Genomic DNA, 19513 nt, shown 5'->3' with positions numbered 1-19513 from the left:
TTGTGCTCCCCGCATGGCGGCTGGGGGAGCTGAATAGAAGGAAATCGGGCTTTGTTGATTCAAGTCATTTTGGTCAATATGGAAGATTTTTGTAGTTGAGAGAATCGCTGGGCCTCGTGATTAAGAAAATAAATCCAGATGAGAGGGTTCAAATCCTAGCTCTGCCCTTCCCACCTTGGAACTTGGTTGAGTGACTTAATCTCTCTGAGTCCTTGTTTCCTCACTGTAAACTGGGGGTGGAGAGAATACCTACCACACTGGGATGTGGGCAGGAGAAAATGAGATGGGCGCATCCTTGCCCAACATTTAGTATTGTGTCTGCTTCATCCATGCCCGGTGAATGTTAGTAATCATTAGTATTATTGTAAGGGCACATTAGCATTGTGCCCGCCATAAAATGCCCCGTAAATGTCACTTATTATTATAAGTGAGGGTGAAAAAGCCACACCAAATTGGTCTTTAAAAGTCTGGTTCCACTTTGCTGCAATGAAAAGAATAAAGATCTTTCCTGAAAGCTTGCAATGTGATTTCCAGTAGGAGTAAGTCTGGGATGGACAGACGGATGCCAACAGCAGGGCATGGCATCACACAGTCATCGTGGGAAATGACCGTGTGCCTTAGGTTCCATTCAGTGATGTCCTAAAATAAACCAGCCTTCTTGATGGTTCCTGGAAGTGTCAGCTTCCTGCATTGATCAGCTCGCCCCATGGCCAGGGCGGGCACCTCCTCCCTGAGGGCTTGTGCTGTCCTTGTTGCCTGTGACTGATCTTTTCCTCTCTCTCTCTCTCTCTTTTCTGACTCTCATCTTGTATCCCAGGTTGAAAGGATTGTAGACAAGAGGAAGAACAAGAAAGGGAAATGGGAGTATCTTATCCGGTGGAAAGGCTATGGGAGCACCGAGGACACGTGGGAGCCCGAGCACCACCTGCTGCACTGTGAGGAGTTTATCGACGAATTCAACGGGCTGCACTTGTCCAAGGAGAAGAGGATCAAGTCAGGGAAGCAGGCCAGCGCCTCCAAGCTCCTGCGGGACAGCCGAGGCCCATCCGTTGAGAAACTCCCCCACAGACCTTCTGAATCTGGAAAGAGCAAAGGGACTTCCCATAAACGGAAGCGAATCAACCCTTCCCTGTCCAAGCCGAAGAAAGGGTACCCAGCCAAGCCCCCTGCGGGAGGGGACAGGGCCACCAAGACGGTGTCTTACAGGACTACCCCCAGTGGTTTGCAAATAATGCCCCTGAAAAAGGCTCAGAATGGGCTAGAAAATGGGGACACCGGTTCCGAGAAGGACGAGAAGCACTTCGGAAACGGGTCCCACCAGCCCGGCTTGGATTTGAATGATGTCGGAGAGCAAGACCTGGGCGAGTGCGATGTTAGCCACACGGCGCTGGCGGAGAACGGGCTCGGTATGTGGCTTGTCTTCCCCTTGCGTTTGGCCCTGGCCATGTGGATTAGGGCTTTGTGTGCAGCCTAGGGAGCTGCATCTGACCCCCAGCCAGGCAGGAATTCTCCCTCGTCTCTCTCCACCAGGGCCGAGTAGACTTGGTCATATGCCCACACTGGTTGCAGACACCTCTGCGTGTGGGGAGGCCAAGCCCCTGGTGCTCCAGCCAGGGCCTGTAATGGGTTGAAAACCCCTGACTGCACTTCAGGACACCCAAGACCATGGGAACCAGTCTAGAGCCCCTGCTCTGAGGGCAACTCCAAGTCCCCATCCATCAGGACCCCGAGACTCATGTCCCCAGAGGGCCTGTGCCTTTCTGGGGCAGCATGCACCTCACAGAGCCTTGCTTGCCATCTCATTGTGCTCCCAGCAGTGTAGCTCGGAGAGGGCGTCTGGGCTGGAGTCTGTTCCTCCTTCCCAGACCCAGTTTGGATGTGGAGTTCTCCAAACCTGTCTGTAAGCCTGAGCCTCTTGCCCTTCATCTGTTGCTAACATGCATGATCTGGCCCCATTTCTGTGTCGGGTCCTAAATGCCACCTGACCCCATCTTAGGCTGTTCTTTGATTTGCCTCTTCTTACTCTACCCTGGAAGCCACACAGCAGAGATTATGGAATTCCTTCCTCTTCCCAAGTCCCCACAGGCAAAATTAAGGAAAGAGGAGGCAATGACCCAGGTAATTCAAGCTCCCAAACCTGACATTTCCTCCATAGTCCAGTTGCTTCTTGCCTGAGTCCTTAGTGGCTCAAATCATCCAGGTTAGCCATCCTTGCCGGTTACACGCATGCCCTCATTTCTCGCATACCTGTGTGTCTACATGGTGGCATTTCCTCTTTCGCTGCCAGAACCCTAAGCCTCGGGATGTCAGGAAATCCTGCATGAGTGTGGACAACCCACGCCCAACAGAGTTGAGCCATCCGATGCTCTGGATGGAACCAGAGTGTGAGAACACGGGTGCTGGGCTGCAGGTGGGATGGGCTGGAATTGCTCACGGAGGGATGGGATGACGGAGGCAAATGCAGCTGAGAGGCATGGTGAGTTCAGAGTTCAGAGTGCTCAGAAAATCCCCCGCTGGGGAGACCAGGACATCTTTAGGGACTCTCCCCAGGGAATCCGAGCACTCCACTTTCAGGTTCCTCTTTCTCCAGAGAGAGGAATTTCACCCAAATAGGATTTATTTATCTCTGCCCCAGATTGACTCACGTTTCTGTCTGGGGATCCCTGGTGCTGACATGACCCTGCCTGCTAACATATGTAAAAGCTGTTTGTTTTGAAAATTCATCTCTCCGGGAGGAGCGGGCTTGTGTCGATGAGGCCTGGCATGAACACCCATGTTCGATGTTCCTGTGACAGCTGCCAGCAGTGGAGGAATTCCCCGTCGTGGGGAGGGCGGCTGGGGAGGGGAGCTTTCGAGGCTCCTTGGGTGCAGGCTCAGGGAACTTGGGCTTGATTCCCTGCACCCTGCCCTGCTCAAAATGTGGCTGCGCTGAGAGTGAGGGGAGAAACATGAGGGTGGACAGTTTGCTGATTGGAGCTGCTAGACCTGCAGAATGAAGGAGAGAGGCCAGACTGGTGGAGAAGGCTGGAGGAAGGCGCACCTTTCCTTCATGCAACTCTCCAAAGGGGCAGAGCTGCCAGCCGTTTGCTCTCCATCCTTGGGCCTTGTTGATGCCCCCTGGCTCACAATCTGATGATGGGGCGTGGTACCCCACGACCAAGGGAAATAGGCGAGGACGAGCCTGCTGGCCTCAGTGGCGGCCTTGTACACCCCCAGCATTAACTCTGGAACGCTTCTTTACACTTTCTCGTCCCTGATCCCTCGTCGGCCTCATTTGTTCCCTGAGGTTGAATCTTCTCTACTCCACCTGGGCCCACCTGGATAGAGAGGAGGAAGCCATCCCTTTTGTTCGGTTTTGGATGTTCCTGAAGGGCCTTCTTGCTCAGTCGCATCCCATCGTATTGGTGTCCTTGAGAGCCTCTCATAGGCTGTCAGATTCTCAGATTTGACCCATAGATTACCTGGAGCCTTGTTAGAATGTTGACTAAGGCGGGAGGAGCCCTTTCACCAGCACCTGGTGACTCTGTGCATCTCGAGGCATGCTCTGTGCGCAGTGGGGGCGGCAGTGAAGTTTCTGATCAGGTGTCGGTTTAAATCGTTTGATACTTTTTTTGAGCACTTCCTAAGGATTAGTCACCACACTAGATGCTTGGAGTAGAGTAATGAAGAGATAGGTAGGGACTGCTCCCTCTGACACTTACAGTCTACTCTCCAGTAAGCTGAGAGTAGCTGTCCCTAGGTCAATGTTGAGATTCCTGAGGCTGGCTCATCAGAAGGAGTAACATGTATGTTATGTAGATGGTATGCCTTTCCTATACCTGCAGTGACATCTCCTGTGATCACTGGGATGATAAATGCTCCAACCACTGTCAGCCTTTAACACTCTAATTAGAACTAGCTTATTATCCAGGTCTTAGGGTAATTGGGGAGAGGAAAAGACTGGGAATCCTTGCCAGAAATACAGAGTGGTTTGGGGTTCTTGGAGAAGACCCAAGGCAGAGGGGGTTTTGTGGTTCTAGAACTTTCCAGCAAGGGGTTGGAGGTGTCATCAAGCAAAACATGGTTCCACTTATGTTTTCAACTAGAGGGAAGCCTTGATGAAGCCAGTATCCGTGTGCCTGAGGACCCCTGACTGTCTTTTTCCTCCCCGCTTCCTTAACCCTGCCTTCTCTGACCCCCTCCACCAAAGGATCCAGTTCCCCATGGCAGAAGGGTGAGCCAGCGGGGTTTTCAGCACAGAGGCGGGCTCGTCTTTGCCGGGCAGAAGGGGATGGGGAGATCCTGGCTACGCTTTCCCAACATTTGTTTTGGGGGTGGGCTGTTGCTTTTTATATGATTTTAACTTGTCTTTGGTGAATTATGGTTCTGCATACAGAAAAGCAACTTATGTAACACGTTACTCATTTACTGCTGACTTCCCTGATCTGTGCTGTGGGAACAAATGCTAAATTGGGGCTCCGGCGGGTGGTGTTTTGGTTTCAGACTGAGTTTCCCCCAGCACTGTTGTGAAGTGTACGCAGCAACTCAGGAGCGCTCTTGATTCTGATTCTTCTCCAGTAATGACAAACGGCTCTGTGGTCCAGGGACCATCTGCCTCGGTACCCCTCGGGGAGCTTGTTAAATATGGGCTCCACCCCAATGGAATGAATCGGGATCTCTGGGGCAGGGTGTGGATTATGCATTTGAAGGGCTGCATTTTAACAGCCATGGGTGTATATAGTAGTTCCTGTGGAAGCATTTGGTTGTAAGTGATGGGTGGTTCATAGATCTGTTTGTTGGTAGATCCAGACTTACTCCTTGGATTTTAAACTTGTAAGTGGGAGCGTGATTTGGTCCTTTAAAGGTTTAGTGCCTGACATAATTTCTCTTCCTTGCTAATGTATTTTTTACCAGGCATCTCTTTTCCTCCTTAACAGACCAGTTTCATCTGTATGGAAAAGCTTTTGGGTTCGCTGACCCCTCCTGTGGTCTGGCCCAGGAGAACTTGGTCTGTCTTGTCTAAGTAGGCCAAAGCATCTGTACTTTACAATTCAGATGAGCCTTTAACCTGTGGAAACATCCCTAACCAGGAGCCCATGTTTCACTCTGAGCCCTAGCACAGCATAGCCACCCAGTGTTCTCTGCATTTCCACGAAGCCAATGAATTTCCACTGTTGATGCTGATCCTGTGGCCCTGTGTTCACATTTCTTTGAATTTTGTGAATCATTTTCCTTGTCTTCTGGTAACTGTTGTCTGTCGCACAGACACCGCCTCTCAGACATTGCTTGATTTAGTCTTTTCAGAATTGTTCCTATCGTTGAATGAGTCATCCCACACAAACGTGCAATATTTATCAATTTCTCTCCATTGATCTTTTAAAATTGTCTCGGCTTTCACTTCTATAATGTTTGTTTATCTCTTCCTACTCATTGTTTCAACATGATTATCGTTTTCCGCTTTATTGATCATCATGGAGTAGCCGTATTTTAAAGGCACTTCAGGACTAAGCACAAACGCGAATGCCCTATGATTTTCGAGAACCTCGGACTCTCAAATGTGGAGCCGCATGAGAATCCCCTGGCGGGTGCGTGCGCTGTGCCAGTCCCTGAGTTCCTGACGCAGTAGGTGTGGAGGAGATCTCAAGAGTCTGCCTTTCTAGCCAGTTGCCCGATGCTGCCACGGGTCCAGGACCCCACTTTCAGAACCGCTGCTCTAGACTAATGAACACCAAGATGGTTGAGACAGAAATGGCAGATGGCGATTGCGAAGACCGATTAGTGGTGCTGGGGAGAGCTGAAGCGCTTTTGCCCTGGACCTTGAGTTTGTGTTTGGGAGAATGTGTAAGTCAGAAGTTTGTGAAGTGGAAAGTGGTAAGTTCAAAGTTTTCGAGAGCGGGCACTTCCCTGGGAGGAGGCCTCAGAGTGTACAAAGCGCTTTCTGTGATCATCGCGGCATCCTGAGCGGTGGCTGCTCTTGTTCTACCCATTGTACAGAGGGGGAGACTGAGGTTTCAAGTGTCCGGGTTGGGACCAGGAGAGAAATGCAGGCAGTTTGACTCCGGAGCTGGCCCCTAGATCGCTGCCCAGCTGGCTTCCAGGCAGTTCCTAGGCCCTGATCACTGACAAAAATGCACCCTGATTGGTGGCCGGGCAGCGCTGGTGGGGCAGGAGCCACTTCTTGGACTCATCACCCACATTGGTTATTGATGATAATGCTTCTAAGCCTGAGATACTATGACTAACTCTGTGCTGTTCAAGCTGAAACCCAGGATAAAATGGTCAATTTCCTAAAAACATCCAACTTAACAAAACGGACTCAAGGATGACTAGAAAACCTGAATAGAGCAATAACTAGTCAAGAAATGATTAAATCAGTCATTACAAAGCTCTCATAAAAAGCAGAAAGAAGTCATCCAGGCCCGGATGGTTTTGCAGGTAAACCCACCAAATAATCTAGAACAGATGGTCCCTCTCTTATCCAAATGGTCGTGAAGGACAGAAGAAGAGAAAACACTTCCGTTCCTTTGAAGAGCCCAGTAAAACCTGGATTTCCAAACCAGACCAGGAGGGGAGGAGCGAGCAAAATGACAGACCAGTTTCACTTAAGGATACACCAGTAAAAGTCCTGAATGACCCCCGGGGGCTTGTTACAGTTCCCACCATACTTCCTCAAAATTTTAACTTTTTCAGAAACTTCTCCATGCCCTGAACTTGACCCCAGTTCATGACCTTTAGATTCACCACTGCTGCTGGGAGTGCCCAGCTTGTGCCCGGAAGGAGCCTAGGGGAAGCTGGCTTGGGACAGCTCCGAGTGTCATGGGCAGTGGCCCCCAAGCCAGCTGGTGAGTCACAGAAAGCTCAGGGAGCATGTCCACTCGGCGGCCTCCCGTTAAGGCAGGTGTCCGTTTCCCTGGGCACAGCTGTTCTTTTAACACACTTCACACACCTGCTCCCAAGCCAACAGACTTGAGCCAACCATTTTGTTTTTCGAAAGCAGGTCCTTTTCTAAACCAATAACGACCACCGAAGCTTCAGGGGTTCTTATGTTTTGTCTTGCAAAGCATGGCAAGCAAGTGACTTTGCTAATGAATGAACTTAAGTCCCTTTTCCCTGGTAATGTGAGGACCATCCAACTTGGCCACCGCCTCTGAATGGAAAGTGCCAGATCGTGATGGAAAATCTGACTGTCACCTTGACTGGTGGCAAGTCCAAGGGAGAAATCCACTCTTGGTTGGTTTGCGAATCCTGGGTTTGATTCTGGCATCCAAAGGAGGCTGAGGGAGTCTTGACCACTGTCAGGATTCGGAGACGAACTTTTACTCTCCCTGTCAGCTCAGATAGTGTTTTCCTCTCTCCTCTACCTCAAAAAACGTCTGAGGAGCTGTTTCCAAGCCACCACTCATCAGTGGCGCACCAAAGCGGGTGGGGAGGGGAGTGGAAGCACCCCCACCAGCAGTGAGAGGGGATACATTGTCTGCAGAGGGTCTCAAAACAATAATCAAAATCAGTTTTCTGACTTTAATGGAAAGCTGCTCCTCCCCATTGGGTGGACCTCCGGGCCCCTGGCCTGCCCCCCACCCTCTGCTCTGCCCATACAAAGGCCAGTCTTCATTCATGATCATGATGTGGTGGTGCTGACTCCTTCTGTCCAGGGAGCCTGCCCACCCTTTGTGTCTAACATACTGGATATCATTTAATCTCCTCAGTGGTTCCCTGACTTAGCAACTTGACACAGCAGTGTAACAAGGTTAGCTGTGATTGGCCTTGTTTCTAGATGGGGAAACTGGGGCTCAGAGAGGTTGAGACAGAGCGCCCCAAGGGGAGGAGTTGGGATGTGGTGTCAGGTCTGTGATGCTGAAGCTCTCAGAGGTCTGTGACCAGTTGTTTTTGTTGTTTGTTTTGCTGAGGAAGATTAGCCCTGAGCTAACATCTGTGCCAGTCTTCCTCTACTTCATACATGGGTCACCGCCACAGCATGGCTGACGAGTGGTGTAGGTCTGCACCCAGGATCTGAATCCGCAAACCCGAGCTGCTGAAGCAGAGCATGGCAAACTTAACCACTACCCCACAGGGCCAGCTCTAAGTGACCAGTTTTATAAATGAAAAAAGGTCCTTCCGGGATTTAGGTTCAAACCAGCAAACCTTTCCCTGGGTCCTAGGGCAACGTTCTGGCCAGCACCCCCAGGCCTTCCTTTGGGACGTCTGCATGGTTCCAAAGATGCTGACTTGGCATTCCAGGCAGGTGGAATCACTGGTCCTGAGTGCTTTTCCTCTGGGCCTTAGATTAAGACACACACACACACACACACACGCAGAAGAATCCAAGGCCTCATGGAGAAGGTGACATCTGAGTAAAGACTGGAGGTGGTGAGAACATCTTGTTTTAAACTTAAAATCTCGTCTGTGTCAGGCATGGGGAACTGCTTCCCCCTTTTTAGCTGCCCAGGTTTTACAGTGTGCAGAAAAACTGTCCTCTCTCTGACGGACGGCTAGGCTGCCTCCAGAGACACACACTCTTACCAGCCCTGGCAGTTGCCAGTCTTGGTCGTGTTTTTCCAAGCTCTGTTGTTTTGATTTTAGTTTACAGATGAAGGTGAGCATCTTCTCATATTCCTGCCACTTGTGTTTCTTTCCCTGGGAGTGGCCCAAGCATAGTCATGCCAGGTGTAGCAGGAGGTGACATTCAGTATGGTGGGTGGACAAGGGCCACGTCACCTCTGGCAAATTGCGTAGTCTCTCTCAGCCACATTCTTCATAAAATGCATACATCTTGGGGTTGGCATAGAGAATAAGTGAATTCATTCATAGTAAGTCCTTAGAGTATTACCTGCCATATGATAGACAGTTAATAAATATTAGCTATTGTTATTTTTCAATCCTTTTCCCGTTTTTCTAACTAGGGTCTTTTGTATTTTCCGATTTGCTTTTTAGAGCGCTTTACATATTGTGCATTCTAATCCCTGGTTATATATGTTAACTCAACCAGTGCTCATCAAGTGACTACTGTATTACCAGGAACTGTTTAGACAAATAATTGCAATGTTATATACCACAATGGAGATGTGCAGAAGATCCTGAGGGAGCTGTAAGCAGGGTGCCTAAGCCAGCTAGGTAAAGAAGTTAGGAGAGGGCTTCCTGGAGGAAGTGATGTGCAAGCTGAGACTGATAGAATGAGCCAGAACGAGTGAGGAAAGAGGCAGGGATGGTGGGAGGCGATGACAAGCAAGCACAGCGGCGTAGAGCCAAGGATCAGCATGTGGACGCATGGTACCACGTCGTGAAGAATATGGCAGCCCAACCAATTCTAGACACCTTGCAGGGGAGGCCAAAGCTCCAGGAAATTCCCTATGCAGTCGGGGTTGGCTTAAGAACCAGATAGATGGAGCCCGCAGCTGGAGGTGTTGTGGGATTCTTTCTGGAGGGGGCTGAGGAAGTCCTTTATGCAGCCCACACTCTCCAGGCCTGCGAGGCCTCCCTGATCTGGCCTGCCTTGAACCCTTCCCCACACCCGTCTGCCCGTGTTGTGCATGTGTGTTCCCCTCCCTGCCGGCCCTCATATGAATGGTCAGCCTCTGCTCATCCTTCATGGTTGCTCCAGCAGCAATTCCCCCTGGAACCCTTCCCTGACTCCCAGTGTGGGTCTGCGTCTGGATTTGTTGGCGCACATAGAACCGTGTTTCTTCCCTGACAGCATTCACCTCAGTTTGTGCTGGTCACAACCTGATTGCCTGAATAACTTCTGCCTCCCTCACTAGACTGTAAGCTCCACGAGGGCAGGAATGGTTTCTGTTTTTGCTCACAGTTTTATCTCCAACACCTGACAATGCCGGCCACATTGTAGGTGCTTAAGAAAACCTGCTGAATGAAGGAGTGAATGAATGAACGGATGAAAGAGGGAAAGCAAGAAGCCTTTCCTTCTTTAGGATGTGGGTCCTGAGGCCCCATTGTGAGTCCTCCTCACCACTGTGAAATCCTCTCATCACTTGTCTCCATCTCACCCTCCCACCTCGGGTTGCCCCTGGCTCCTGGTGCTCTGTCATGGAGAGCTAATGTCTTGTCAGGGCTCTTCCCAGCAACTAAAGGATTCCCTTTCTGTCGTCTTGTCTGACGCTTGTTTCACCATCTGCCGTGATGGTCCTACTTGCCAACTTCTCCTCCCTTAGCATTCACGCAGCTTCCCTGGCTCTTAATTAAGCGCCTGGGCTCACCCCACCCCGCCCTCCATCAAGGGGATCGCGTATCCCTTTCAGCGAGTGCATTTCATTTGGGTTGTATTTTCTCTATTTTGTCTAGTCCTTTGCTATGAAAGAGAAAATGCACTGGCCTTCTTCATAGAAGTCCTGGCTACAGAAAAGATTTTGAGATTTCTCCTTTAAGTTTGAGGTAAACTTTGGAGGCAGCTTGGGAAGGAAGAAACTGGAAAGAGTGAGCATGGGCTTTGGAGACAGAGGGCCTGTGAGTTCAAGTACAACCTGCCTCTTGTTGAGTGAGTAACTCTAAGCAAGTCATAGTGCTTTGGAGCCTCGGTTTTGACCTCTGTTCTGTGGGAATAACCATCCCTACTACAAAGGATGGAATGATGAGTCCCAGCATGCAGTCAGTGCGGAGTGGGTGTTAATTTCTCTTCTCCTTTCTTAGACTGTGTTGCTTATGGAGCCTCTCGCTTTACCCTACCCTCGTATGTCCTGTAGCCTTCTCATCAACACTGGGATATTAATTTTCATTCTTTCTATGTAAACCAGCAAGGCGAATTCAAGAGGCCCACTTCTGGGTAGTGGGATGACTGACCCTGTCACTTCTGTCCTTGATGGAAGTCATAGTCTTGAGTCTTCTGCCCGCCATCTTGGTGATAATAGTACTAGGTTGGAGGTTGCCATCTTCAAGTGTGTTTTCTTCTTCTGTGACATAGAGCTCTGGTGGTTTTTCCCACCTTCAGCCTCTTTCTCGACTCTCTCCCAGTTCTCCTCACTAGCAGGAAGTGGATCTATGCTGAGTTCCCAGAGTTTAAACAAGATGGCCGATTGCTGGCCTGGCTTTTCACCAGCAACTCCTCGCATCACTTGGTGGTGAGAGAGAAGCAGCTGGCCACAGGTTTACTGAGCACCTGTGTACACCAGGCCTGCTGTTGGGTGCTGAGGCTGTGGCTGCGTGTGGGAGATTCTTGCTGTCCTCACCCAGCTCACACTCTTGTGGGAAAACCCATGTTGTGCTAAACATTCTAGCACACCATGATATGGGAGCACCCTACATGAGTGAGGAACCCACTGGAACTAAGAGATTAGAGAAGGACTTCCAGGTGGAAGCAGCATCTAATCTGAGACCTAAAGGATGCGTCGAGTTTGGTCAGGCAAAGAGGAGATGGAAGAACGTTCTGCACAGTAGGAACTGTATTTTATTAAGATTTGTAGGAAATATGTAACATTTACCACAAATGTCATCAATAAATCTCATTTATACTTTTTTCATCAAACATTGAGTGACTGCTATGAACCAGTACTGTGAACGTAGAAGTGGGTCACTGTGTACCTTGTTCTTGGAGTATATTGGTGAATAAGACAAGATGCTCTTAGTTTAGGGAAAAAAGCAAAATAGGGAAAAGACAAATAAATTGACAGTTTCCATACTGTGTCAAAATAGCCAATGTTTATTTATCGAGCCTGTGCTCTGAGCCATGCCCTATTCTAAGCACCATGTATGTAGTTATTCATTTAATCCAGGAGGGAGAATTTATTTCTCTTCCTATTTTACAGATAAGGAAACTGAGGGATATGGAGACCATAGACTTGCCTATGGGCTATCAGCTGGTGGGTGGCTGATCCAGGCTTTAGATCTAGTTGGCCTGGCTCTGGACCCATTTTCTTAATGATGCTGCTGTTCAGCTTCTTGAGGGTTGGGATTATCTGGGAGTGTGGAGGAGAGCTTGAAATCATTTTTTTTTTTTTTCTACGGTTCAGTTAAAGAGGCATTGACTTTGCGCCCACTGTGTGCTGGGAGCTGGGAATATAGAGATGACTAGGCTCATGTTCTAAAGAACTCAAAGCTTATTAAGCTAATTAGGGGATCAGATGGTCCCAGATGACCAGCTGCAAAGCCGAGTGTGCTGAGAACTCAGGAAGGGCCCAGACAGACTGCCACGGGGGCTCGGGGGTGGGCTGTTCCTGGGCACTTGGGGAGGAAGATACAGCTGCCCGGAAGAGAAGCATTTCAGATGGCCCTGAGGGTTCGAGGTGTGAAGGGGGATGGAAACATCACCCTGGGCCAAGGGGACAGCTGAAGCATTTTCCCAGAAGCAGGAAAGTGCAGAGAGTTTCAGAGAACCTCAGACAGTCCTGGAAGTTAGGGCGTTTAATGGGCAGGCGTGGGAATTCAGGTTGGAAAGTAGGATGAGGCCAGAAGGTAGAGTTCGTGAGCAGAGGAGAGTCAAGAAAAGAGGAGAAAAAGGATTTTCAACAGAGTCACTGCGTACTTTGAAGATCCTGGGGAGCCTTTCGCCGTGTTTGAGGAATCTGGCCTAATAGTGCCTCTAGAGTCGGCCTGGCTGTGGAGGGCTCAACAAGGAGACAGGCTTTGACCTCTGGAAAAGTCCCTTTCATCGAGTTATTTTGCATTTTGCATTCATGCTTTGCTCTGCTGTTTAAAGCATTTAGATGTCTGATAATAAACATCATAAGATGTATGCTCATCACCCTCAGCAGTTCTGAATAACCTTGGTGGAGTTTGTTCAGGCAAAGAGGAGAAGGAAGAATGAAATTAATGAATTTCTTCCTTGGGCTTTCTTGGAATTCACGGCATATGGATTTTGTCAGGCGTGATTATAACATGCCAGATGATGGCTAACATGACTAAGGAAGATTTTTTGTTGTTGTTAAGGTACCTGTAAATTTGAGCTTTGCTGTTGAGTTCAGCCCCAAGATCAGGGATTCTGCATATGGTGACAGGCTCTGGGACAATGACCAGCCCTGAAATAATGGTACAAGTATTGAGTTCAGGTGCATGTTGGGCTCTTTGAACTCTCATGACATGAGTGGGTGGAGTGACTGGAGGGTTTTTTCAGCTTCAGTCCCCCCCCTCCCCTCCCCTAAAGATCCTGATCCCCCAGCCCCACTTGTGTTGAAAGAAGCTGCTGAACCTGCCGGCGGCACATCATTCCTTCTCATGTGCTGAGACAGAAAAAGGCCTGACACGTTAACTTTGCGCCCGTGTACTTCCCCTCTCGGTGCACTGTCAGAATGGCCTGCAACACTTTAGGGATCTTTGGTGAGTCAACCTCAGACCAGGAAATGGTTCTCATGCACTAGAACTATCACTTTCTCTTCTGAGAACTGCAGCTGGAAAACCCTAACCGCGCTGTCAACAAAGTGATGATTTTGCTCAATTGTGGAACCGATGAGTCTTCTCTTTTGTTTTAAGCCTTCCCTCCAGCCAGCCCTCTCCGGAGTTGGTAGCTGAAGGGGCTCCAGGGGGTGAATGGCCTTGGGGTGGTCCCAGCCCTGCCTACTCTCTGTGAATCGTATCTGCTTCCCGAGGTGGCGATCGTGACCAGAATGCTGAGCGGAATGGACGGGAAGGGAAATGCCTGGCACTTGCATCTTTTTATGGGGCCGCAGCAGATCCATCACAATCTCCTTATCCTGCTTTCTGGCCTCTTGCTCTCACTCTCTTACTTTTGGCCAGGAGCTAGAAACTTCTATAGGTCCTCCATTATATGCCTGGCACTTACTCCTTTATCCACTCATTCGTTTATTCCACAGTGACTGACCCGCTTCTGTGTGCTGGGCTGCATGGGTTCTGAAGGTGTAGGAATGACTAACATGGCCCTTGCCTTTAAGAATCCATCTAAGGGTGAGGAAGGGAGTCAGACGTGTGAGAAAAGTTCTGTCGGGACTTGCAAGGTCTGCAAGGTAATTATCCCGCAGCCTGATGACCCACACTGTCTGACATGGTAGCTACCAACAGCTACCAACCACATGTGGTTAAAGCTAGATTTCAATTAATTAAAATTAAACATTTAAAAATTTCAGTAGCCATCTGTGGCTCTTGGCTACTCTATTGGGCAGTGCAGATACGGAATGTTTCCATTTGTATGTTGGACAGCGTTGGATCAGACTGTAGGATCCATATCTGTTTCTGCCCATCAGTGTATCACAAGTACTAGGCTTGTCCCAGACACTCATTACCTCCATGCTGAATGGATGGAGGAAGATGTGTAAAAGATGTATAAACAGCCAGAAGAAGAAAGATGCGTTCTCTGGAAGAATTCCTAAGCAGGTAACAGTGGAGCTGCATTGAAAAGGATGAGGAGACCCTTACCAGGTGGGCAGGAACGGAATGGTGTTCCAGGAGAGAGAATGACTCTGGTCTTGCCACTTCTTCCTTCTGCGTGCTGATGCCTCAAACCACAAAAGGTGTTACTATTTTCTTCACAAGGGAAGGAAACTTGTAGCACTCACACCGTGTTCTCTCCCAGGGCATCTTTGAGAGGTGTGATCTCGCTCAGCTGTTGTGAGGCAGAAGGGCCAGGTGTGATATAAGTATAAGTCATCTAGGTGTGAGATCAACCTGATTTCAGAAAACAAGTGTTTTCATGCACGTGACTAATATAGAGCTTTGGAAGTGTGATTGGCACATTGAGAAATGAATATGGACTGCTTCTCAGCATCGGGAGCATTGAATGTGGGATTGGCACGTGGTATGATGAGGTTGCTCCAGTTAGTTTCCTCCATTTTTTTTTCCACTCATTCATTCACTTGATGAACACTTTGTTGAGCAGTTGCTGTCTGCGAGGCACTGTGCTCAGTCCTGCAGACACAAAGGTATCTCTCAGCCTTGTCCCCAAAGAGCCTCCAGTCCAGCGGAGGCATCAGGCAGATGTATAGCTGATGATAACACTGCAAAATGGGCTTGGCTTGGTAGCAGTATCACACGACACCAGAACCAGGTACGAGTGCTCAAATTTTCTTTCCTGCTTTGTTCAGCAAAGACTAGGCTCTTCGGAAGAAAAGCAAAACATCCCTCAGAGCCAACACCAGCGTTAGGTTTCAGAGTCTTGATGCTTGAGTCAAGAGTATCAAGTTTGAAGGCAAGGTGCTGGAGTTTGGACCCCATCCTGGCACTTTGCAGTGGTGTGACCTTGGGTTTTGGTTTTCTTATCTGTAAAATGTGGATAAAACGGTGACTTACAGGGTAGTTATTAGGAATGAATGAGATAAGCTGTGTGAATCACATAGGAAACACTCAACAAAATGTTATTACATTATGGTGAACAGTAGAGAGGAAGGACGTTGAGAATGATGCTGTACCGACCTTAGAAGTCTCCTCTTCGGATTGTTCCGAGGCAGGTGAAGATCTCTCCTTGCCCAACTGCCCATGATAATCAAAGAGCTGCCCTAGTTTCTGATAAGTAGTGTGTGAGTGTGGAACCAGCATGGATAAAGCCTCCCTCAACCGGGGATAGCATCCTTTGTGATAGCATCCTTGGTGCTCTTCTGTGCTGGGGGTTTGAGACGTTCTTGGTGGAGAATGTGGGCACAGACTCTGAACCCTGCCTAGAATGGCTGTGTTTCCTGAAAACTCATCTGCATGGCAGAAGTGTCCTGCGGTCTGTGCAGTCCTCTGTGGCCTCCTTCAGACCTTTACCTTCCGTCCTCCCAGAAAGCTCACCCCTAGTCCCAGGGCAGCTTATCTTTCAGATAATGGGTTTCTGTTTCTCTTTGTGTATCTTACAAACTGCAGTGCGTTTCCTGACACACCTTTTCTTGCTGCACGATGACAACAGCACACCATTTCTGGACACTTTAGGGGTCATTCTGCCATTTCTCGGTTGGTTGGGTGGGTTTCCTTCCCCCATCACCTGAGTTGAGGTGTCCTTTTCAGTCTTTAAGAGTCTCTCCTTAGGGAATCTTCCACACACCTGGATTCCTTGTTCTAGATTCTTTGTCCAATCTGATCATCTCTTTTAATATATGAGTTTAATCTGTTCACAGATTAATGTGATTATTAACATATTTGTATTTTTTTCTCCTATTTTATTTTGCATTTTCTTTTTATTATTCTGCTTCTCTGCCCTCTCCCATCCCCATCTCATGACTTTTTCATGCTTTTTATTGAATTGAATGTTTTATGTATTTCCTCTCCCTGGGCTGACTTGGAAACTAGCTATAGATTATGTTCTTAAGTTTTACCATACATACTTAACTATAAATTTTTCTAACAAATATGATATCCTCCTATTGTGTGTAGCAAGGAGGACTCTATTCAGCTTTAAATTCTCATTGGAAATCTTGTTTTTGTTTTGTATACCAAATGGTGTTAAACATCAAAGATTATGTTTATTATTTTCACAGCCAGTAATCACATTTACTGAAATTTTTTTAATCAACTTTGTTTCTTTTATCCTACACCTTCCTCTGAATTAACTGTTTGATTTGCTAAAGTTTCTCTTTGTAATTCTTTCAGACTCCGTGGTAGATAAACTCTCTTAGTGTTGGGGTGCCTGAAAATGCCCATTTTCTTGGTTCTTTAAATGCTGTTTTAGCTGGGTATAAAATTCTTGATTGACAGTTATTTTCTCTCAGCATTTTGATGATAGTAGTTCATTTTTTCAGGCCTCTGTTATTGCTGTTGCTGCTATCAGTCTGTCAATCCTTTTCAATAATGTGATTTTTTTCCTCCATGCTATATTTTAGGATCTTCTCTTTACCCATGACATCCTGCAATTTCATTATCATTTGTCTCTTCATCCTCAGAGTGCTCTTTCAAACAAAGAACTTGTCTTTTCTTTTTTTTTCCTTTTCTTTTGGTGAGGAAGACTGGCCCTGAGCTAACATCTATTGCCAATGTTTCTCTTTTGCTTGAGGAAGATTGTTCTGAGCTAACATCTGGGCCAATCTTCCTCTATTTTTTTGTTTGTGGGATGCTGCCACAGTGTGGCTTGACAAGCGCTGTGTAGGTCTGTGTCCAGGATCTAAACCTGGGACTCCTGGGACGCCAAAGTGGAAGGCACTAACTAAACCACTACGCCACAGAGCTGGCCCCGAACTTGTCTTTTTTTAAGTTCCGGGAAGTATTCAGCTATTATCTATTTAGATAGTCTTTCCTTAGAGTTATCTCTTATACAGAATTTTAATTTTATTCTTATTTACAGGATATTTGTTTTTAAAATGTATTTGACTTTTTGTTTTAAGATAATTTCAGACTTACAGAAAACATTATAGAGAACCTCTGTTCAGATTCATCAGTTTTCAACATTTTCCCACGTTGGCTCTCTCTCTGTATAGGTCTCTGTGTTTATGTATATATGCTTGTGTATGTACATATGGGTATAAATAAATAGATTCACACATACGTACACACTCATAAGTTATATACAAATGATTATTTTTTTTCTGAAACATTTGAGTATAGATCACACACATCGTGCTTCTGTACCCCTTAATATTTAGTATGGGTATTTTCTAAGAAAAAGGATATTCTCTTAAGTCAACACATAGCACAGTTATGAAATTCCAGAAATTTAGCATCAGTACAATACTTTTGTGTAATCTATGGTCCTTATTCCACTTCTCTCTTTTGTCCCAAAAAAGTCCTTGAGAGAATTTTTCCTCCAGCATAGAATCCAGTCCAGAATCCTGTGATGCCTTTGATTGTCGTGTTTCTTTATTCTCCTTTAATCTGGAACAGTGCCTTGGTCTTCCGTTGTCTTTAATGATGCTGACGTTTTTAAGAGCACAAGCCAGTTATTTTACACACTGTTCCTCAGTTGGGGTTCCTCTGATGTTTCCTCAAGATTACATTCAAGTTACTCATCTCCACTAACATGCTTGATATGATGTTATTTCTTCTCCTTTATCTGTCTATCATCCATCCATCTGTCTGTCTATCAATCATTTCTACCTATTATCAGTGCAGACTTGAAAATTATTTTATGCAGTGGTTTATAATCCATTACTCCCCATTATTTATTTTTATGTTCCAACTATCCCAGATTTGGCCAGTGTGAGCCCCTTCAAGCTGCCTCATATGTCCTTTGACATGCCTGATTATTCTTTTCATCACTTCCTTACTTCCAAGTACAATAAGATTTTCCAGCCCAACTTGTACCTTGCCTGTCCAGCCCTGGAAGCAGTCCTTTCTCTGGAGAAGCCCTGGTTTGTTTTAGTGGGGATTGGTATTTAGAAGCCAACATCTGGGATCTAGATGTGCTCATTGTAGAGTTTCATTTCTTCTAAGCCCTTTCAGCTGACAGAGCTGGGAAATATATATAATTTTTAAAATCATGAGTTCATACCGATACCTCAAATTCCATTCTAATCTCATCAGCTTTTTCCTTGTCTCCCCCTGTTCCATAGTTGCATAGAGAGAACCCTATCTCTCCATAACACCACATATTTACTCGTTTGCTCAACCCTATACTGCTCATAAAATAATTTTACAATTGCTCCACCCTTACCACTATGAAAACAAACCCTAGAAGAGCTCAAGATTTGTTTGAGGCTATATAAGTCATATTATCACACCCAAAAGTTATTTATGTTGATTCTCCCTGTGCTGCAGTGTGCTTATGTTATTCATTTGAAATACGATGAGATTAATTTCTTTCTATTTGCATGCAGCTTATTTTTTCCCCATCCTTGTCAATTTTATTTTCTTAACATGCTTTAGCATCCTTCCAAAAATTAAAACAAAAAGATATATTCAGAGATTGTCCCTCCTTCCACATCCCTTCTACTCTCTGCCAACCACTTGTGGGTAACCAATTTCATTGTTTTCTGATTTATTCCTCCTGCATTTCCTTTTTGCAACAATAAGCAGATTTATCTATTTCCTCGTCTTTCTTGCACTCTCTTGCCTCCCTTCACTTGAAGGTATATTTTGGAAATCACTCCATGTTACTTCTTAGAGATAGTTATTCTTTTTACTGCTGCATGGTATTCCATTGTGTCAATGTACATAGTTTATTTCCCCAGTCTATGCCTGGATATTTAGGTATTTTCTAATATTTTATGATTGTAAATAATGCTGTGACAAATAATCTTGTGCATGTATATTTTTGTATTGTTAGAGATATATTTTCATGTCGCATTTCTAGAAGTGGGATTGCTAGGTTGAGAGTAAGTGCACAAAGAGTTTTGTCACCTATTGCCAAATTCCCTTCCATAGTGGTTGTACCATTTTGCCTTCCACCCACAAGTAAGAGAATGCCTGACCCCCCACATCCTCTCTAGAAGAGAATATTGTCAAGATTTTGCACTTTTGCCAAGCTGACGGGTAAGAAATGGTATCTCAGTGTAGTTTTAATTTTCATTTATTTTACTGTGAGTTTTAATTTGCATTATTCTTTTGAGTGAAGCTTAAATCATTTATGTTTAAGGGCCATTTTTACGTAATATTTGTGGATCTGTGCATCTCTTCTGTCCATCTTTTTCCTGGAGGACTTTGGTCTTGTTGTCTTCAGTGTTGACAAGTTCTTTAATTTGGGCGTCTTAGTCTTTTATCTGTGATATGTGAATATTTTTTTTTCCTGTTTGTCATTTGC

The 19513-nt window shown here is 46.6% G+C and overlaps 1 protein-coding gene across 1 annotated transcript in view; it reads left to right on the top strand.

Annotated features, from left to right (window-relative positions):
* Positions 1-19513, top strand: part of CDYL2 (chromodomain Y like 2) — a 157165-nt gene that overhangs the window by 102967 nt on the left and 34685 nt on the right. Inside the window, exon 4 of the mRNA XM_046682054.1 lies at positions 818-1406. Coding sequence (XP_046538010.1) covers positions 818-1406 — 589 coding nt within the window. The remainder of the gene's footprint in view (positions 1-817; positions 1407-19513) is intronic.

Source organism: Equus quagga, chromosome 13 (genome assembly GCF_021613505.1).
Source record: "Equus quagga isolate Etosha38 chromosome 13, UCLA_HA_Equagga_1.0, whole genome shotgun sequence".
NCBI lineage: Eukaryota > Metazoa > Chordata > Mammalia > Perissodactyla > Equidae > Equus > Equus quagga.
The sequence above is the reverse complement of the archived record's forward strand: the minus strand, read 5'-3'. Positions and strand labels throughout refer to the sequence as shown.